This window comes from Eschrichtius robustus, chromosome 4, assembly GCF_028021215.1.
Source record: "Eschrichtius robustus isolate mEscRob2 chromosome 4, mEscRob2.pri, whole genome shotgun sequence".
In the NCBI taxonomy this organism is placed as follows: domain Eukaryota; kingdom Metazoa; phylum Chordata; class Mammalia; order Artiodactyla; family Eschrichtiidae; genus Eschrichtius; species Eschrichtius robustus.
In genome coordinates this window covers 115,912,244-115,934,779 of record NC_090827.1, presented here as the reverse complement: position 1 = coordinate 115,934,779, position 22,536 = coordinate 115,912,244, and the positions used below count along the sequence as shown (strand labels likewise).

General features: G+C 47.3%; 1 protein-coding gene across 3 annotated transcripts in view; it reads left to right on the top strand.

The window, feature by feature from the left end:
• EVC2 (EvC ciliary complex subunit 2) overlaps positions 1-22,536 on the top strand; it is a 143,024-nt gene that overhangs the window by 74,689 nt on the left and 45,799 nt on the right. For all 3 annotated transcript variants that reach the window (XM_068543238.1, XM_068543239.1, XM_068543237.1), the window contains 5 exons: positions 6,050-6,289; positions 8,542-8,717; positions 11,252-11,411; positions 15,486-15,940; positions 21,210-21,414. In XM_068543238.1, the coding sequence (XP_068399339.1) occupies positions 6,050-6,289; positions 8,542-8,717; positions 11,252-11,411; positions 15,486-15,940; positions 21,210-21,414 (1,236 nt within the window). The remainder of the gene's footprint in view (positions 1-6,049; positions 6,290-8,541; positions 8,718-11,251; positions 11,412-15,485; positions 15,941-21,209; positions 21,415-22,536) is intronic.

Below are 22,536 nucleotides of genomic sequence, written 5' to 3'. Positions count from 1 at the left end.
ATCCATCCATCCATACATACATACATCTACCTGCCCATTCATCCATGCACCCACCCATCCATCCATCCTCCCCACCTACCACCCTTCCATCTATCTGTCCATCTACTCATCCATCCATCCATTTAGTCACTCACCACCCATCCATGCATCCATTCATCCAACCCCCAACCCATCCATCCATCCGCCTACCACCCTTCTATCCACCTGTCCATCTACACTTCCATCCATCCACCCAGAATTCATTTAGAAAGCATTTACTGATCACTACTGTCTAGGCAGTGAAGGTACAGAGAACACTGAGACATGTTCTGGCATTTGAGAAGTTCACAGTCTAATGAAGGGTACCCGCATATAACAAATGTGATTTCATTCAGCCATGTTGTAATAGAGGTACATTCACAGTGCTGTGGGACGTCATGGGACGAGTAGAATGGCTTCATTCACAGAAAAGCATGTCCACGAGAGCACAGCTCAGGGGGGTTGTGATGTCAGTGCACATGTGTGTCCGTCTGGACTGCACCGCGCTAAGTTCTCTCCAGCACGGGCTCTGGAGTCAGACAAACCTGGACTCATATTCTAGTACACTCCAGCTCAGCTCCGGAAGGCCTTAACTAGCCTCTGTAAGTCTGTGAGTCAAGGCCGAGGGCGCCCCCCTCTCAGAGCGGCTGGAAGAAGTAATGCAGGAAAGGAGCCCCGGGTGTGGACTGTAGAAGGCTCTCGTGCACAGTGCCCGGTTCTGGGAGTTCTGGCCTCTCGGCCTTCCCGGGGCTGGTCTCTGTCGATCGGAGATCAGCTCTCATTTTCCTAAGAGAGTGTCAGTTTCTGTCTTGAAAGGAATCATGCCAGAGTTTTTTCCCAGGCGCACCAAATCCAGTCTGATTTCTGCCTTCCTCCATGGAAGAGATGGCTGGTTCACTCCGGTGACTTGAGCCCACATAACCTGTTCTGAAAATTTATCATCCTAGGGAGGTCAAACATCTTAGGAACGAGCTTCTGAACTCCTAACTTCCATTCTGCAGACTGGCAGCCGTGCACAGAAATCCTCTGGGAGTGAGTAGAGAGCTCTCAGGGTGACAGCGCCTGGCTCTCAGATGGTCACCTGTGGTCAGACTACGGGCTGGGCACTAAAGCAGAGAGGCGCAATTCACGCTGTCTCACCCCCAGCCACTCCCCTGCAGCTGGGGTCCCCTCGCCTCAACACACATCTCATTTTAGGGTGTGCCTTATTTTCTGTTTGGCTCCTGTGTGGATTTCCTGTAGCTGCTGTAACAAATGACCACAGACTTCGTGGCTTAAAACAACAGAAATTTATTCTCTCACAGTTCTGGAGGCCAGAAGTCCAAAATCAAGTCCAGAAGTCAGCCAGGCATCCCCCCTCTGAAATCTCTTGGGGAGAATCCTTCCTTGCCTCTGCCGGCTTCTGGTGGCTCCAAGCGTTCCTCGGCTTGTGGCTGCATCCCTCCAATCTTGACCTTGGTCTTCACGTGGCCCCATGACCCTGTCACCTCCACTTCTGTCTCTTTTAAGGACACTCATCTTTTGATTTAGGACCTAGCTAAATGATCCTGTATGATTATCTACAAAGACCCTTATTCCGAATAAGGTCATGTTCATAGGTTCTGGGATTACCATGTGGATGTATCTTTTTGGAGAGGGGGCAACATTCAGCCCACCACTGTTCCCCTGGCTGACCCCGCTCTCTGATCTCCATCCATGATTGCACAGGTCAGCACTGTGTTTCCTTGAGTCCAGCACTTAAAAAGAATGTGTTAAACACACTGTTCACTGATTCAGCCCCAGACAGTCTCATTCTCTCTCTCTCTCTTATTTCCTCAATTTGTTATATATTTTTTTCTGATAAAAATAATACACATTCAATGAGGGGGGCTTGGAAAGTACACAAAAGCAGAGGTTGGCAAACTGGGACCCATGAGTCCAATCCTGCCTGGCCTGTTTCTTCTGGCCCTTGAGTTGAGAATGGTTTTTACATTTTTAAAGGACTGTAAAAAGTAAACACAAAAAAAGAATATGTGACAGAACCCTGACGTGTCCTGCAAAGCCTAAAATATTTATCTGGCCTTTACTGAAAGTCTGCCAACTCCAGCTCCAAAGCATGAAAAGAAAAACCCAGAAAAAAATTGAAACCCATTCCACCAGTCAACAGTAGACAAACATTCGTTCAGCCTGTTTGTTGAGTTCCTGCTGTGTGTCTGAGCCTGGAGACACCACCATGCTAAGGGGACCCCACTCCTGTCCTCGGATTTCACCATAAACCTTTTGCTTTATTTTTACTTTTTTTTTTTTTTTTACAGAGTAAGGTTTATGCGGTTCATTGAACTTTCTATCGTGGTTGTTTCCACTTACCATCACAGATGTCATTAAACCCTCTCACACTTAGCATTCACTGAAGGCCAGGAATTTTTCAGAGCACATCACCTGGACCTTCTCTTCAAGTATTCACACCCACTCAGTGAAGTGGGAATTGATAGGCTCCCACGTATACAGGTGAGGAAACAGATGGGAGAAGGTCACCTGCCTGAGGACACGTGGGTGGACCAAGACTCACACCCAGGCAGCTCGCCCCGACCACCAAGCCTCACGGCCACCCTCATACAACAGTGCATCGTAATCCTGGTGGGCTTCTGCCTTTGCAATGCTTTCGTTACAAAGACTGCCCGCGGCAGCGCAGTTTTAAGTGTTTGCTCATTATTTCCACTGGTTGCTGGGGGCGTGGAGAAGGGGTGACACACAGTGTCCTCCTGCTCCCTCTGTGCAGGGGTCACGGTGGGCGGCACCATCACTGTGGATCCCCCAGGCCACCCTGTACAGAGACAAGTCTCCTTATTTGAGCAAATCCACTTCCAAAAATAGCATAAAGCTGCAAAAGTTAGCAGAGCTATTTCCCTTCCAGTCTGTGCAAATCATTCCATCTTAGAATGACTTTGTCATCTATTCATTTATTGTAGTCATCTTTAAATAAAATGCATGAAAATATTTTGGCCATATTATTCCTCCAAGTATTAGTTTTGTTTTGTTTTTTTAAAAAAAGCTAAATGAGGAGTATCAGTTTTTTTTGAGTAAAGTTTAGGAATTCCAGTAATTAGTATAGCGATGAAATCTGTTCACATTTAAACATCTATATGATCCCGTACAGTCTGTAAAGCATTTCTGCATGGAGAATCTCTTAAGGGTAGTGGCAAATATAGACTCTGAAGGCAGGTGGCTTAGGTTTAGATCTCACTTTGTTCCTCCAGAAGGTGCATTGTTCAGGCTCCTTGGGTCTCGGTTTCCCCATCCTTAAACTGGGGTTAATAATGATGCCTGTCATATAGGACTGTCAATACTTGTATAGTACTTAGACCGATGCTTGGCAGTGTCAGCCCTGTTCTATCCAGTTTCATTATTTAGTGTAATCTTTAAAGAAGCCCATGACATAAAACAGTCAGGATATGAAATCTTTCCAGTTCAAGTTGGAGAAACAGAAGCCCAGAGGGGAGGTGACTTGCCCAGCTTCCTGCAAACAGCCACTGGCCGTTCAGGGTGTGTGCTTTGTAGAGGGACTCTCTTCCAGATCCACGTGCTTCCCAGCTACTTGGAGAAGAGGCAGCACCAGCGCATCCTGCCCTGAGCTGCCGGAGGCTTCCTAACTCCTATGAGTGTGTCTTAAAGGAAAAGATGCCTTAAGTGCAAGAACTCTTACACTGCAACCATCTCTGGGGGATTTATTTCTATAAAACATTTTCACAATTTGCCCAGCTTGCTAAATTGAGTGCAGGGAGTGTCATTTAGTACAGTCATAATTTCCCGACACGATTTCACATTTTTGATGGCCTAGAGTCAGCGCGAATAGCAGTTGTCAGAACAGCCTGGCACAGGCCTGCGATTCTCGAACCAGGATCGAAGTGCCCTGTCCTGATGCATGCCTCCCAATCTCTCCATGCAAGTTGCTTTTTTAGGCATTTTAAGCCGAAGGATAAACATGCCTCATTTCTCTGAGAAGTCTATTTTAGTGGAAAGTTCAATAGGGAGTTGGGGGTGAGTGACCATTATTTTAATGTACCTTTAAAAATGCACATTTGTTGCCAATATTTAAAATATAAAATTTTGGATAGAAAATCCAGACTTTCAGCTTCTCTTAAAAAAATGGGACGATATGGCCACACCAGGTGCATAGTCCTGCAGAGCCCCCTTTGGTGGGCTGAGCAGTGGCTGACCCCGTAAGCAGGGCTTGCTCTCTCTACTTTACCCCAGTCCCCAGTGCTGCCTAGTACAGTACTTCCCAGGCTACCTCACATGACCTCCCCTGCTTGGCAGGCCTGGGTGGTGTCCCCTGCTTCAGGGTTTAGTCTTCTCATCTGTGCCACAGAAGGATTGAACTAGAGCAGGGGATGAACACATTTCTGTGGGTCTCTGGACCCCCTTAGGAGGGCAGTGTACATGGAAATGGGGGGGACTCCCATCAAAAGTTATTTTAAGGAGCATTTCACTGTGACACAAACACATCATTTCCTCATGCCTTATTCTTCAGCGGAAATACTATTCTAAGCAAGGACAGATAATTACGTTTTAGGATTTGCACGCGCGCACTCAAGCATGTGTGTATGCATATGTGTGTGTGTGCGCGCACGTGTGCTGTGTGCTTGCTTTTTGTCCTGGCTGTGAGGAGTAAAATGGATTTCACCCCTGTTTCATTCCTATTAATTAAAATAATTGAGGTTTGGAGCTTGTCGAATTCCATACTGTCAAAACAGAAGGTCACTTTGATGGATGAATGGACCTACCTGGGCACCAGCTACTCCCCTGGTAGCAGAACATCCCTGTGATGCCCAGAGCCAGGGGCCCAACACCCTCATTGTGGGTGACTTGCATTCCGTAATTTAGATCAAGTCAGCTGTGAATAACTACTTCTCTCCAGAAGAGAAGACCCCTTCAGCTTTGCCACATAATAATCTGACCACTGGAGTGACAGTCCCATCATATTCAAAGTTTATGTCCATACTCAGAGGGAGGGGATTTGTGTGACGTCTTACACCGGGGGCCAGGAATCTTGGGGCCTTCTTAGAATTCCGCCTCTGCACGTGGAATGACTAACACTCCCTCCCGCGGCATGAGTCTTTTGAGGTAATGGGAGTGCAGATGCATCAGGAACTTAGTGAAGGTGTGTCTACCCCCTGCTGTCCTGCCTCTGGACCACATAAAGTGCAGGCATCCCAGGAGCCACTTCCTACCTCCTCTTTGCCTCCCTTTTAACAAAAATGTTATCAGCTTGGGCCTGATTGCTGGTATTTTTCTCTTCAACTAAGTTAAGGATGAAAGATGATGGAAATAAGCTTGAGAGCCTAACAGCACAGTCCATTGATGTTTCCATTTTGCGAGCTATTTTCAGGCAGTTTGATTTGAAAATTTCCACCCTTGTGACTTTTTTTCTTTGAGATGGTTCTGGAAAACGTTAAGATAACAGGGAGGACAGGTCACAACAGCATTTCCCAGAGTTTAGCAGCTTCCTCATGGCAAATTTGGGATTCAGTTTGTGTGTATGCCTGTGTGTGTTCCATGTGGGTGTGCACACACATGCGTGCACTGTATTTGTATTGCTGTGTGTGCCTGTATCTTTGTGCATGTATGTGCACTGTTTGTGTGCACTTATGTGCACTGTGCATGTGTATGTGTGCACATGTGTGTTGGTGGTGCATGTCTGTGTGCTGTGCATATGTGTCTGTGCCCGTGCATGCATGTGTGTGCACCTGTATGTGTGTGCATGTTTGTGCATTACTGCTGTGTGCATTGATAGGCACTCTGCATGTGTGTATGTTGATGGTGCACGTATGTGTCCTCTGTGTGCATGTGCGCGTGCATGCATGTGTGCTTGTGTGTGCATTACTGCTGGGTGCATTTATATGCACTGTGCACGTGTGTGTTGGCGGCGCGCGTGCGCATGTGTGTATGTACATGTGCACATGCATGCACGTGTGTGCTTGCATGTTGCACACATGTGCCTTGCATTCCTGACCAGTGTGTCACCTCCCACGTGCCCCCCTCTTCTCCACAGTCCGTTATCGAATGCAGCTGCCTCCTGCGGACCCTCCATGGCCTGGAGCAGGAGCACCTGAGGAGGTCCCTTGCTCTGCAGCAGGAGGAAGACTTCGCCAAGGCCCACAGGCAGCTGGCCATTTTCCAGAGGAATGAACTGCACAATACCTTTTTTACCCAGATAAAAAGTGCTATTTTCAAAGGGGAACTGAAGCCAGGGGCAGCGAAAATGCTGCTGCAAGATTACTCTAAAATACAGGTAATGCCTCACATGAGGCTCTCTCTGATGGAGGAGTCACCTTCCTGAACTGTTCCGGTAAATTTCTCCTCTTTCTGAGCTAAGTCCTGTCTCTTCTTTTGTGCTGGGTTCCAGTGAGCTAACGCTGTCTTCCTTCGACCTCTTGATGTGGCGGCTGAGTTTCCAGTAGGCAGGGCAAACGGGGGCTTGAAGCACAGGCCTTAGACTCAGGCTCACCTGGACTTGCATCCCAGGCCCACTACCCATCAGCTCTGTGAATTTAAGCAAATTGCCTAACTTCTCTGAGACTCAGCTGCCTCACCTGTAAAATGGGGGTAATAGAGTCCCCACACTAAAAGGGGCATGATGGAGATTTAAGGATCTAATTCATGGAAAGCCAGTGCTTGGCACAATATATTTTTAGTATATATAGTGGTTAAAAATATAAATATATATGTGCATATACGTACATGTGTTCACATGTGTGTGGTGATGTATGCCTAGGGTTTATGATCTCTGTCTCGATTTTCTTAGGTGAATTTGTGGGTGTTTTTGCCTGTAAGCTTGAGTGTGAGTGTCATTAACCCAGACTGAATAAATTCCTAGATGACTGTGAAAATAGTTTATGAGACTGTCACTATTTTTATGAGGCCTGCCTGAGGCATTTTACCTGTGCCTGTACACACAGTACGTCACTGGTGTGCAGTAATGCACCAGATCTCTGGTCCCGGCACAGGCCTCGTGAGTGAGAGCTGCAACAGATCAGGGCTGTCCCAGGAGGAGACCAGGCGGCCCGCGTGGGCCTTTTGGAAAGAGAGGACCACTGTCAGAAGGCACTGGGCATCTTGGCATGAAGAGAGCTAGCCAGCCTCTCCGTTTTGCTCTTGGTTTTTCCCAGTAAAACTTTAGGAGAGTAAATAAAGTCCTGGCTAGGTATTCAGACCCCACAGCATCACTTAGGGACTAACAGATTTTGCTGTCATTTTTCCCGCTCCTCACGATAAGCTGTGGCTGACTCTCCATGTTGGAAAGAACACGTGTTATTGTTAATAATACTGGGGACAAAAAAGTAACAGCCCTGGTGACAGTCCCAAGGCACAGACAGGTTAGTTTTTGAGGATCCCGACTCTGAGCTTCCCGACGTCAAGGGCTCAGGTCAGCTGACTCACATGATCCAGCTCTGTAGAGGATAGAAGTGTCACCACAGTGTTCCTGCTGTATTGATTCTGCTGCCAGGAACTCTCAGAGAGAAGCTGGCGTTTGGCCACATCCCACCGACCATTCTGCTTTTCACTGTCAGGGGAGTGCAAATCCTCAGGTGTTGGACCTGGAGAGACTACATCTTTTGTGTGGAAAGGAAAACACCATACGTTTCTTATTGAACAAAATGTTGAACTTTCGGGTAACCCACTGCATGGACAGTATTTCCCCAGATGGAAAAAAGACAGCAGAGCCGGTCAGTGGGATAGTACACTGAGGCTGATGTTTTAATTACCATGGGTTTAATTACTGCTGGTCTAATTATTATGCTACTGGTTGAAGCTGGATTTGGGAGACAGCCTATTATGAAGTTAAAAACACAGGCCCTGGAATTAGATGGCTGAGTTCAAATCCCTGCTCGGTCATTTACCAGCTGTGTGATATGGACTCAGTTTCCTCATCTGTGAAATGGGGATAATAGTATCCTCTCCCTAAATTAAGTTACAAAAGACGAGAAATGCTCTGGGTCCAGTGCCAGGCCCAGCAAAAACACCCAGTATATGCAAGGCTATTATTACTCTCTTGTGCTTGCTTGGGTTCTTATGCATTTTGTATGTTATAAGAACTTCTTCTTGCTACTCTGTGACCAGGCTCATCTCGTGTCCTCCATGAGTGTGGGAGTTCTGGGGTCAGAGCCAGTGGCTAATTTATCCCAGAGCTTCAGCACCTGTCCTGGTGCTGTGTTTGGGGAGCGCCACAGGTGTGACTGTGCACATGGGTGAAGGATGCCTGAGTGAAATTTATATTCCATTCCTAGGGAAGCAAAGTTGTTTTGATAACTCTTTACCATCTGGGTCTCAAATGCACTTTTCAAAGCCCTGATTTCTTATTAGTATGTAATTTTCTTCTAAGCCTTTGTTCGGGGCAGGGACATTTAAGGTGTTAATCCCAGGGCTTCTATTCCCGTGTATTTTCTTCAGAAAAGAAATGTAATATTTTAACTGACTAGAAAGAATTTTCTTTAAATTTTATTTAAGCATACTTTCTTGATTTTTTTTTTTTTTTTTAAACAGGAGAATGTAGAAGAGTTAATGGACTTTTTCCAGGCTAGTAAGAGATACCATCTCAGTAAAAGATTTGGCCACAGGGAGTACCTGGTCCAGAACATACAGTCATCAGAGACCCGTGTGCAGGGCCTGCTTAGCACTGCTTCTGCTCAGCTGACCCTCCTTATCCAGAAACACGAGAGGTAAAACCCCCAAGCCACCCAAAATGATGCAGACAAACAGCGTTGCCCCAACGTTCCTCATCAAAGACCATCTACTTCTGTTCATTCAGCGAATGCACTGGCTGCTCCTGACTTATTTCTTAAGGACTCTCTAGTTGGAAGAATCCTTTGCATTACAGAATTTTAAAAACATACCCAATAGTCGAGACACCCATACAGTGTGCTGACATGTGCCCATCGTCAGCTTCAGTAGGTACCAGCTTGTGGGCAATCTTGAGGTAGCTATACATCCCTACCCTGAGTTATTTTAAAGCAAATCCCCAACATTTCATAGAGAAATCAATGGTGGAGGCTTTCGTGAACTGTGTGATGGGATAGCCCACTTCTCCTTGAGCTCTAGGACACTGCTGGCTCTTGCATTCACCTTTGTTTTTTGGTTTTTTTTTTTGGTGGCGGGGGGAGTTTGTTTTTATTTATTTATTTATTTTTAATTGAAGTATAGTTGACTTGTTAGTTTCAGGTGTACAGCACAGTGATTCAGTTATACATACATATATATATCTATTCTTTTTCAGATTCTTTTCCCTTATAAGTTATTACAAAATATTCAGTATAGTTCCCTGTGCGATACAGTAGGTCCTTGTTGGTTATCTATTTTATATATAGTAGTGTGTATCTGCTAATCCCAAATTCCTAATTTATCCCTCCCCGCCTTTCCCCTTTGGCAACCATAAGTTTGTTTTCTACGCCTGTGAGTCTGTTTTGTAAATAAGTTCATTTGTATCATATTTTAGCTTCCACATATAAGTGACATCACATGGTATTTGTCTTTCTCTGTCTGACTTACTTCACTTAGTATGATAATCTCTAGGTCCATCCATGTTGCTGCAAATGGCATTATTTCATTCTTTTTTATGGCTGAGTAATATCCCATTACACACACACACATATATATATATATATATATATATATATATATATATATATATATACGCCACATCTTCTTCATTCATTCATCTGTCAATGGACATTTAGGTTGCCTCCATGTCTTGGCCTTTGGAATTAAGTATGAATACACAGATGCTTATCTTGGATTCTGAGTATTTTTTCTCAGCAACACTGGGGTACCATGCAGCCAGGTAAATGGTGCGGCTCACTGCAGCCTCTAGCCCCTCGACAGCGTTCCTTCTCAGCTAGTCTTTAGGGAGACGCGTAATTGTCAACAATGAAATTTATCCTTTGTAGATTACAAGCTTTAAAATGAGTAGGGCCATGTTGATAAAGTTGGCTTTCTTAGGGCAAGCCGTGCTTTTATGAATTGGTTCTACTACCTGGATGATTGTACTAGGACTTGGCAGCCCTCTTGCCCTCTTTAATGAGGATTCGGTAAGGTGCAAATTATGTGAACACTTCCCACCCAAAGATGCTAATGAATTTGTCACTGCAGTTAACTTGACATTCCTGATTCATTTTCACTCGAGTGAAAGAAACAGCTCCTTGCCTTGAACGGAAGCACCCAACAGCTGGTAATACCACTGGGAGCAGTTACCAGGGAAGTGTTTTGTACCTCTGATTTTTAAATCCTATTTTAATAGGTTGGCACAGACTTATATTTCTGAAATGCATATCTACCATTTGCTCAGTCACCTATTGATTCCTTCAGGAAGCTTCCATGGTGAATCTACTGTATGCCAAGCAGGTGGCCCAGCCCAAGGATGCAGACAGACTGGGAATGGTAGTAGTGATAGTGGCAGCAACAGAAGAACAGAACCGGTGAGATATGTATGAGGAATTGTGTCGTGTGACTATGGAGGCTGAGAAGACCCAAAATCTGCCATCTGCAAGCTGGAGGCCCAGGAAAGCCAGTGATGTAATTCAGTCCCCTGAGAACCAGGGGAATCCCAGCCCTAGAGCAGGAGAAGATGAGATGAAATGTCCCAGCTCAACAGTGAGGCAGGAAAAAAAAGCGAATTCCTTACTCCTCCACCTTTTATTCTGTTCAGGCCCTCAGTGGACTGGGTGCCCACCCACATTGGGGAGGGTCATCTGCTTTACTGAGCCCACCCATTCAAACGTTAGTCTCACCTGGAAACACCTGCACAGACACACTCAGAAGTGATCTTTAATCTGGGCACCCCGGCCAGTCAAGTTGATAAACAGAATCAACCCGCACACCGAGTTTTCCCTACATTTTACCTCTTGGACTTTACTTGTGCCATTCCTGTCACTAGGACTTCCTAATCTACCATCTCCTCTTGGAAGATTCTATCTGTTCCACAGTGGTCCCCTTGAATGTTGCTTTCTCCGAGAACTCTTGCCCAATTGTAATTCCTCTCGGGATGCTGAGCTTTCTCTGCACATCTCTGAAAGGGCTGACCTTACCCTTCCTGCATTTTAGTAACGTCTTAGCTGCCTGTTCTCCTGCTTCTTCTGATGGTAGAGATTTCTCTGATTCAAACCAAACTAATATGGAGATGAACATTCAGCCACAGCACAGTCAAGCTGCAGGTGAGTCTGGAGAGTGTGTTAACTAACTCTGCATCTTCTTCATCTAGAGCAGGCTACTTGGATGAAGATCAGATGCGGGTGCTCTTGGAGCGGGCTCAGACAGAAGTCTTTTCTATAAAACAGAAGTTGGACAATGACTTAAAGCAGGAAAAGAAAAAACTCCACCAAAAGTTAATAATTAAGAGAAGGCGAGAGATGCTGCAAAAGGTATATAAGGAATTATGCTCCTGATTCTTTACATAACCATTGTGAACACCCACCAAGTGCCAGGTTCCATGCCAGGCACTGCCATAAGAGGGCTAGGATCCAAAGGGCAACTGGGCAGGCATCCTGATGTGCCATCTACAGTTGATTGGTAGTGACTTTTTGGAATGCTGTGTCAAGATTTCTACAGGTCCTAGCAAAGCTGAGGGTTGCAGTAGGTTAGTAATGTCTGCCAGGGCAAGGGAATAGGAGTGCTGGTTCCAGTGAATAATGACAGATGGGTGCTACAACATTTATGGAGTGTTTAATTGGCACTGTGCTAAGTGTATTATGTATTTTATTTAATCCTTACATTAACCCTATGAGGTAGATGCTACTGTTTTCTCTTTTTTTAATGAAGAATTTGAGGCTGAGAGGGCTTAAGTGTTGTGGTCTCTTTGGGTTGCTATAACAAAGTACCAGACTGGGTGGCTTATGAAGAACCAAAATTTATATCTCACAGTTCTGGAGGCTGGAAGTCCAAGATCAGGGTTCCAGCAAGGTCGGGTTCTGGTGAAGGCCCTCTTCTGGTTGCAGACAGCTGACTTCTTGCTGGTAGAAGTCAGCAGGGTGGAAAGGGGGAGGTAGCTTGGTGGGTGAGTGTGGGGCCTCTTTTATAAGGGCACTAATCCCATTCAGGGGGCTCCACCCTCATGACCTAAGCACCTCCCCAAGGCCCCCTCTCCTAACACCACCATGTCCCATGTTAGGTTTCAACATATGGATGTTGGGGGAACACAAGCATTCAGATCACAGTATTAAGTAATGAGGTCAAGGTCACATGTTTAGTTAGTGGCAGACGTGGAATTGAGCCCAGGCCTGTCTGACTTAGAGCCTCAGCCTTGTCCTTGACACGGACCTGCTCAGCTGTTTGTGAACCTCGAGAGGGGAGAGACCAACCGGCAACCACAGAAATGCATCATGTGCTCCCTACACGCTCTGGTAGCACAGAGAGGAAGTCACCATCTCCTGGGGAACCTGAGTTCTGGGGGACAAATGAGCATCTGATGCGAGCAAGGCAGGAAGGACACTGCAGGGGATGGGGAGGCGTCTTGTTCAAAGGTGAAGCACTCAGGCGAGGGTGCCCCGCTGTGCTTGGAGCTCCGAGAACATGAGAGCTGGGAGGACAGAGGGCGGGGGCTGGAGGAGGCACGCCCAGGAAGCAGCACCTCGTCAATGAGGGCAGTGTGCCGGGCTGGCAGCTGACCTTCATTCGAGGACAGTGGGGAACATTGAAGGGTTTTCAGGAGGAGCAGTGATGCCAAAAACTCGGCCTCTGTGCACCAGTGCTGAATCAAATCTTGGAGACAGAGTTTTGGGTGAAGTAGAAAAGAATAGCTTTATTGCTTTGTCAGGCAAAGAAGGACACAGTGGGCTCGTGCCCTGAAAAACCGTGTGTCCCAACCCGGGAGGATTTGGTGATGAGTTTTGTAGCAGTGGTTCAAGGGCAGACATGCTGCTAAGGAACAGGGTGTGTGCAGGGCCCGCAGTTCCTTAATCTGGCCTCAGGTGGTCTCCTGATGAGCAGGTCATTACCTTCTCTGGAATGAAGAATGCTAACATCTTCCATTTGTTGGGGATTTTAGCTCTGCAGAAGAGCTCAAAATACTGTTAAGGGTATCCCTTGAGGCGGAACCGGGACCCTGCCCCAAGGCTGCACTATTGTTTCTTGGCTGCTCCTCCCTTGTCTCTGCCTCCCCTCCCTTCCCTGATTAGCAGCTGTTCAAAAGGCTCCCATGCCCAGGAGCCCCACAGGTCCTGCTCAGTTTCAAAAGGAAGATCAGATTTGGGATTTAGGAAGCTCATGTGAGCAGCCTTTGGATAGAGTTGGAGGAGCCTCAGGCTGTAGACCTTGATCAGGTCTACAGTGGGACCAGTGGGAGGCTGTAGACCTTGACCAGGTCAAAACTGATGAGAGCATGTCCTGAGCCTGGGAACAAGGACAGATTCAGAGGAGATACTAGATGCATGGGATAACACAGGTGGTTGTCTGGTGCCATTCGGGAGGGAAAGGGAAACAGAATAACTTAATTTGATTGATTAAAAACTCTGCTTTTATTATCAAGTGTTGGGCCCAGCATTCTCGCCTGGACCATTGAACTCCACCCCATCTTTAGCATCACCTCATCCATCTCCACTGGCTCAAGGATCAAAGCAATGAGGCCCAAGAACACACTTCTCTGATGGTCTGGCCTGGTTCAAGGCTAGGCTCTGGAAGGATGGAAGAACTGCAGATATTTCAGCAGTTTTCCACGAGTACTGTTTCTTACAGCTGCTTTTGATAAATCTTGTGAGTGGCACAGAGTTAGAACATAGCTCCACAAAGGCAAAGGTTTGTGTCATATCCTCAGCTCTGAGGACACATTGTAGGTGCTCAATCAATATTGTAGAAGGAAGGAATTGACACTCTCTGGTCACCCAGACCCATGAACAAGACATATTTGCACAAAATAGAACCCAGACTATCCACAGGTGCGCTATTGTCAATAACACCGTGACGTACATCTCTATGCATGTCAGCTTTTTCCCAGCACAGGGCCTTTATGCCTACTGCTCTTTCCCACAGGAATATCCTTTCCCCCATCTTAACCCAACTGAGATATGACCTCATCCCTCAGGTCTCCCTTGGGTCTCCTTCTTTATTTTTTATTTTCTTAATTTTTAAAATTGTTAGTAGCGTATTGTTACTATAATTACTCTTGGTGATGATTAGCCTTTGTTTTTGTTTTTTTTTTTCCATTATGTTTTACTACAGGATATTGAATATAGTTCCCCGTGCTATACAATAGGACCTTGTTGTTTATCCATTTGGGTCTCCTTCTTTAAAAGGTCTTCTGTGACCTCCTCATTTAAATTGTCTCTCATGGATCTCAGGGGAGTTTTCTCTTAGGATATCTCAATTTTCAGTTCCTATGTGCCTGGGACTTGGTAATAATAATAGCAGACATTCATTGATGCCAATTCTGCACCAGGGCCTCCTCTAAGAGTTACACATGTCTTCAGCAACTCATTGCATCCTCACAACTACTCTGTGAAGTAGATCCTATTATTATCCCCATTTTACAGATTAAGCAGTAGAGGCCCAGACAGGGCCAGACACTCGTTTTGGGTGGCTCAGCTTGTAAGTGGAGAAGCCAGGATGGGAGCCCAGGTGGTCTGCCTCTTGGGTTTTACCTACTCAATAAATACGTGTTCAATAAATGTTGAACAAAGGAAGTTTTCACTACACTTTGGGTTATTTTCTAAAGAATAATTTTGGTTTTTTGGGAGGGGGAAACAACGATCAAGTTTATTGATTCATTTAAAAACAATGCAACCTCAAACAAAAGAGGCACTGCTAAAAGCTCAGTTGGATGAGGCAGATTAAGCCTTTTGCTTAAATCCTCACCATAAATCTTTGAATTATGAAATTTGCCACCCCTTGCCTCTGGAATACTGTGATTAACATAGACAGAGGCAGATTTTGTCTAGTCCAGAAGAAGGGAGCAAGATAGAGAGAATAGAGAGAATATTATATCTGAGTGAAGGAAGAGAAAAAAAGATGTCCTGGATCCTTCTTTGAAACAAATGAGTAAAAGGTGGTCACATTTTACTAAAGATCAATCAGGTTACACACTCTTCTCCTTTGGGGAGGATGTGTTAAGAAGATAAAAACCTTAATAGAAATTTCCTCTTGTGTTGTCTAAGGCTTGACTATGGGGAGAAATCAAGACTCCTTCCAGTTCGGAACACGCTCTTGCCGTATTTCTGTCCTATTAGCCTATTTGCATAAAAATCTTAGTTGGTTTTAGAAGAGCAAAGCATTTATTCAAAGTTTCCATTTCGTGGTTCAATTCTCCTCTGCTGCTACTTTGGCAATCTCCATTGGTCTTTAAATTATGTTACTTTTCTTGTTTTAAAGAATAATTTGCTAAATGTGAGGTGGTTGGGGAAAGGGCTGTTGACATTCTGTGCTTCCTGCAACCAGAGTGTTTTCCCCAAGGGCTGTGCACCCGAGTCCCGCCCCCTGTTAACTGTCTGTTCTGGAACTCCTGCCAGCACAAGGAGCAGCGGAGGGAGCAGCTGTCCGTCGCTGAAGCCTTCGGGGCGGCTGAGGATGCTCGCCAGTACATGCGCCAGTGGCGGAGCCTGGTGGCCGAGCACAGCGCCACCCTGGAGGAGCTGCAGGAGCGCCTGGACCAGGCTGCCCTGGACGAGCTCAGGGCCCTGACCCTCTCACTGTCCGAGAAAGCCACGGAGCAGCTGCGGCGGCTGCAGAACTCAGTGATGACCCAGGAGCTGCTCAAGCGCGGGGTCCCCTGGCTCTTCCTGCAGCAGATCCTGGAGGAGCACAGCAGGGACCTGGCCACCCGGGCCGAGCGGCTCGAGGGCGAGGAGAGGGACAGGGGCCAGGAGGGCATCCAGAGCGTGAGGCAGAGACTGAAGGACGATGCCCTGGAGGCCTCCACGGAGGAGCAGGCGGAGCTGAGACACTGGGAGCACTTGATCTTCATGTGAGTTTTAATCCCTGTGTGTTTTCATCGCCTCCTCTCCTCCCATTGGTGGGGGAGGGATTCCACCGTCTGGTTACGGGGATGGCCAGACACGTGCCATCTGACGCTGGACAGCAGTGCATTAGTCACTTATACCCACAGCCCAGGGAAGACGGGCAGTGCATGTCCCCCAGGGCCACTCGGGGGTTGCAGAGCAAACAACCAGGGCTCGTGGGGGGCAGGCTTTGTATTTGGGTTGGCCAAAAAGTTCGGGTTTTTCACGTGAGGGGGGAAACAAACAAACTTTTTGGCCAATGCAAGAGTAACAAGAGGGTGAGGTGCCCCCTGGTTCCTGTGGGAGGATGTGATGGGCTTGTTTGGACAATTACAGGCTGGCAGGGAACTGAAACCCACTGCTCATGAGTAAGCAGGGATTGCGCTTGGTCCCCTTGATGAGAAGTGCTGTGTGAAGAGGGGACCTTGTCCACAGGAGCAGGGTGGGGAGGGGAACTTGTAGTTAAGCCACATGAGGCCCTCCCTGTGTCAGCAGATGTCGGGGAGCACATGGTAGTGGGCCTTCATTCCAGGCCTTACGGCCCGCTGCACCGTCTCTTTACGGGGCCCCTTCATTCGTTGAATTCAGGAACCATGGAATGACATCCACTTCTGACTAGGATGCTGTAAGCCATGGCCCGCCAGCAATCCTGGTGTAATAATTATAAAATAATGGATAATTTGCACCACTAATGTTTTTAAAGCCATTGGAGAGCTATGGAAGCAATGAGGACAAGTTAAAATCAAATTCCAGAGGGGCCACTGTTGACAGTCCTTCACTCCCCTGCAGCATTTGCCAGCTCTTTGTGCAGACTGAGATTTGGTGTGGCCCAAAAGGGGCCATCAGTTGTGTGATAGACGCCAGCAAAGCTTTGGCAACTGTTTAGGGCTGGCACGTCAGATTGGAAACTGGAGGAGCCTCGAACATGGCCCACATGGGGCTACAGAGAGGAATGAAATGTGGGCAGTGTAGACCAAAAACCTGGGTTTAAATCCCAGCACTGCCACCAACTGTCTGAGTGTAGGCAAGTTACTTAACTTCTCTGAGCCTCATCTTTCCTGCCTGTAGAACGGGATGACAATGATAAATCATTTACGGTGCTTTCAGCAGCACATGATACTGTTGGGTTGTTAGAAGGTGAAGAAAGCATTTTATAAGAAGTCGGGGGGTAAATTTTCTAGTTTTGATTCCATGACCCGATGATACTATCAAGGATCCAGCCCTCAACATCCTTCTGCTCCACTGTACTCAGTGTGCTGCTTTGGTCTCTGGGCTCAGCCCCACATGGTTTCAGGATGGCTGCTGCAGCTCCAGGTGTCACATACATCATCTCTTTTTAACATGTGAGGCACTGATTCTTCTGATTCCACTGGGCAGGACTACATCACCAGCCCATGCCTAAACCATTCACCGGCAAGGAGAGTGAAATGGCCATGACTGTCGTAGACCAGAGGACAGCAGACTTTTTCTATAAAGTGCCAGATAGTAAATATTTGAGTCTCTGAAGGCTACATGGTTTCTGTTGCAACTATTCAGCTCTACCCCGGTAGCGTGAAAGCAGCTACAGACAATCCGTAAGTGAACGTAACCGTGTTCCAATAGAACGTTATTGACAAAAACAGGCAGTGGGCTAGATTTGGTCTGAAGGCCATAGTTTGCCAATTCCTGCCTTAGACCACCTGGGATTCCCTCTCTGGGGCTGTGAGGGGTGTTCCTATCCCCAGCATTGTTGGAGAGTAACCCATCTAAACAAAAGCTGAGCTGATAAGAGGCAAGGAAGTGCCATCAACCACATCTGGCAAAGCGCCAACTCCACGGCATTGATGAGGGATTACATGAGCAAGTATATGTCAGTCTTTTAACACAACCCTTGGTCTGCAGTAAGTGGATAATAAGAGGTAGCTGCTATCATCACCACCATCATTCCTGTGCTGGAAGAACTCAGATGATCAGGAGGAAAACAGACACATAAATAGATGATTGTGATACACAAAGCGGGAGTAATTAACCAGGTAACCGTATGGAGGATCAGGATCCTTACCAAGCTCTGAAGAAGGTACATTTTGGGTGCCGGCCACTGACCTGGAACTGGGAGCCAGAGACAAGGGGACACCGCCCACTGTTGCCTTGCTGAGGCGGGGCAAGACTAGGCGGTGGAACAGCTGGGTGGATCCTTGTCTGGGTGTGAAGAGGGGAAACCAGTGTCACCGCATGAAAGACAGAATCAAAACCCCCAGCAGCAGCAGCGCAGTGAAGATAAACAGTCACTGCCATCTTCCCAGTCTGTTTATTTAGAGTAGTATGGACTGTTTACACATGAGGGCGTAATTGTGCCCATTTGGCTATAACATAGCGCTCTTTTCCTTTTAACCAATGGACCCACCCATCAATATTTCCTAAAGGAACCAACCAACCCAGAAAACACTATTGACGCGAACAAACAAAACCAAAGCCCTTTGACTATTCTTTCCTCGGTATGGCCACTCCACAGTTCCATTTGGATCTTAGCCACAATTTCAATTCTGAATTGAATTGAAGCCCTTTTAATTAGAAAAGGTTGCATCGACATAGGATTGTGGAGGGGGTGTTGGGGGAGGGTAGGGGAAGGCGTCCTTCTCAGTCTATCTGCTCGGTCCATCTGTCCCCCTCTTCTCTTGATCCTGCATGCTGCTCGCTGGACGTCGGTGGTCCTCCCCATCTGCACCGAGGCCTGAGCTCTCCTTGAACCCTTTCAGGGATACCAAATAGCAGAGCATCGTTCTGCAGTGTCCATCCTTCCTTGGTGGCAGTTACATCCCATGGAACAAGGTCTTCCTGGCCTGAAGGATGCAGTGCCTCCTCCTTAAGTACTCATTCCCAGGGACTGACCTTGCTTCCAGGGAGGAGAGGTCTCAGGTGTTCGCAGAGGGTGAGATTGTCTTGGTTTAGATGAAGTGACCTCTCCCCTCCTTCTCATCTCTCTTTCTTTATGGTTCTGTCCTTGTTTAGTTTGCAATCTTTGTTAGTTTTTGTTTTCTTGAACAAACAAGATGCTGTCTTCTCCAAGCCCATACAAATCAGATCCTTAAATGCCACTTCTTATTCCCACGAATTGTTCTCAACAGTAATTATTCAGCTCAATCTACATTCGACCAAAGTCTCTTTGCTCGATCCAGCCTGCTTTGGGCTCTTCAAAGTGTATGGATTGGACTTGACTTTCCCATTATTGGGTGGGCATCTTCTTTGACTTCATGTGGTTCCATTTTGCAGGGAGTATTATTAAAGCAGCCGCCGACTGAGTCGTTCAACAGGAAAAGAGAAATCTCACTTTGGTATCAGAAAACTCTTTATGATTTTCCTAAGGGTTAAAGGGGGTCAACTAACAATACGCACAATCTGGGTCTGCTTATATACTTTGCTTATTTAAGACCCTAAAAGGTTGTAGCCTTTATTTCTGAGGCATTAAGTAGAAATGGCTTTGCACAATAGTTTTGAAACATATTTTTATAAGCTTCTCAACTTCAAGCAAGAGAGAGTTGCTGTAAACCTGGTCCTATAAAATAAGAATTAATGCATATTTTGCCAGGGAAAGTGTCTTTGAGACCTTTTTGCTAAACTGCTGCCTGGATTTTAAATTCCTTCAGGACAAAGACCCTATCTCCTATATTTCTGTATTATCTTGGTGCCTACCTAGTGGAGGATTAAAGCCAGACCACCCTGGTTTGAAGATGGGCAAGAATAAAGACTCAGATTCATTTCAGAGTTGCTTTCACCTTGCAGTCCACATAAGCAGCAAACACGTGGGGCAAAGATTCTCCACGAGGGAAGGTACAAAGGAACAGCTGCAGTTTCCTCAAGTGCTTCAGAAAAATTGGTGAGTCCCAGGGAACCCAAGACATGGGCTTGGGGCCTTCAGATCGCTTCTGTCTAGGGGCCCAAGTCAGCCCTTTCGGTCTTACTCTGTTTCCACGAGAGAACTTTCTAGGTGAGCTGAAGTCCCACAGGCCCACATGAAGATTTTCTGAGTGATCAATGAACAGACACACATTGCCCAAAGCAGGACAGAAGAGATGGCCTCCCCCCAGATGCTGTCTCCTGGGTCAGGGAGGACATTCTGTCCAGAAGTCCCAGCAGACCTCCTCTTCCATCTCATTGGCCAGACTGGATCCCCAGAGGTGGGAAAGAGAGCTTGTGGCTGTTCTCTCCTGTAGAGTGGCTGTAGGCCTTGCCTGGGAGGAAGAAGGGGACATTCCTTAATTTCCTCATTTGTAAGTTGAGGACTGAGTCGCCACAGGATTAGTGAGGATGCAGGTAAATGTTTCCTGGGACTGGCATAATAAAGCACCACAGACCAGGGGCTTTAAAACAACAAAAATGTATTGTCTCCCAGTTCTGGAGGCCAGAAGTCCAAATCAAGGTGTTGGCAGGGTCGTGCTCTGTCTGAGGGCTCCAGGAGAGAATCTGATCCCCGCCTTTCTCTTAGCTTCTGGTGTTGCTACAATACTCAGCCCTTGTTGGCTTGTAGACCCGTCATCACATGGCCTCCTTGTGTGTGTGTCTTCTCTTCTTTGAAGGACACCAGTCATATTGGATTAAGGGTCCACCCTACTGCAATATGACCCCATCTTGACTTACTTCTAAACTGCCTCTGCAAAGACCGTATTTCCAAATATGATCACATTCAGAGGTACCAGGGGTTAGGACTTGAACATATCTTTTGGGAGGACACAGTCAACCCCTAAGGGTAAATCACTCTGCATGGTTTCCAGCACAGAATAGGTTTTCCCTAAATGAGAGCTGTCACTCATCATCCTATAAAGACCCAGCACAAGGCCCCCCTTCCCCATGACCTGCTGAGTTGGGCATCTCTCCTCTGGGCTGCTGGTCCCTACTTACAGTCTGCTGCTGACCAGGCTCGGTGGACAGTTCTTTGTCTTCATGTCTGTTCTAAACGGAGACAGGTTCTCTTCAAAGTCATGAGCACCGGGACGTCTGTTGCCTCCTCACAGACATGCTCACGGGCTTGTCTCATGCAACTCTGAATTCTTAGCCCCGATATGATGTTGTGTCCATCATGACACACATTAGGTGCTCAAGAAATCCTTGTGGAATGAATGCCCGATTAAGGAGATGGTGTTTTTTTTCCAGATGTGGATTTGACTAGTGGAGTTTGAGCTTTGAATTTACACTTTCCCCCCAGCACAACCCGCACTGTCTTCTCTCCACCAGAGCATATCACTGTTCTTGCTTTTCCAGGAAGCTCTGGTCCTCTGCCTTCTCCCTGTCCGAAGAGGAGCTGCTCGGGATGAGGCAGGAAGTTCACGGCTGCTTCGCTCAGATGGACAGGAGCCTGGCCCTTCCCAAAATCCGGGCCCGAGTCCTGCTGCAGCAATTTCAAACCGCGTGGCGAGAAGCAGAGTTCCTGAAACTGGACCAGGCGCTGGCCGCCCCTGATCTGCAGGTAGGATGGGCATCTCGGGGCCTCGTGGGTGCAGAAGCGGGGTCTCCTCTGACGGTTGATACTGCAGGATCTGGCTCCGCCACCCACCCTCAGCTCATCTCCCACCCTCTCCTCTCTGGCCCTGTTGGCATCAGCTGTTCCTGGAAGCACCTTAAGTTCTGTAGTGGACACACTGGTACCTGGGCTTTGCACTGTCCACCAGTGGCCCTGAGTCTCTGCCACTCACGGCTCACAGCTGCGCCCCTCTCCTGAGCATTCCCCTCAGCGATGGGAGCCACCTGCCCTGAAAGGTGACTCTTCCTCCTGCCCCCTCCCTTGGCCACAGCCAGTGACCCACTCAGAGTACTTCTGCATGTGGCACAAGGAGGGTGCTCAGCTCGGGTGGGAAAGGGCATCTCTCACCCGGGGCCTCGTAGGGTGATGAGTGACAGATGCCTGTGGTGAGCACGTGTTATGTGCCACAGAGGAGGCAACTCTTGGGTGCAGGGTTTACTCTGGAGCCCCTTATGGACCAGTCAAGGCCAGACCCTACCTGCGACCTCCACCGTGCGTGGCCCTTTCCCCCTCCTGTCCTGGTTCCCTCACCCCCTATGCCTTGCTCAGAGGTCCTCTCTCAGGAAACTGCATGTACCCCAGTCCCTGTCTCTGGCTCTGCCTCTGGGGAATCCCACCTGAGACAAGGCCTTTGAACTTGCTGTTTCCTCTGCCCAGAACATCACAGGGCCAGCTCCTTATGGTCTCTTCACATCTCAGTTCAAATGTCACCTGCACAGAGGTCTTCCCTGGGCACTATCCAATATCACCACTTTCCCAGGCATCCTTTATCACATGCTGTGTTCCCACTTCTTCAGAGAATTGATTGCTATCTGCAATGTCCTGGTTTCTCGACTTACTCACGGTCTGTGCTCCGACTACCAACAAGCTCCCTGTTTGTAGTTCCCGTTCAGCACTCCATCCCAGCACCTAGAAGGTGCCTGGTGCATAATAGGTGTGCAATAAATTTTATTGACTGAACCAACCAACCACTGGATGTGGGCGGAATGCGGGGACTTCCCTTGAGTTGATATTATGTTGAGATTGAAAACATTTCGAATCACTTACATTTCCAGTAGCTCATCTGTG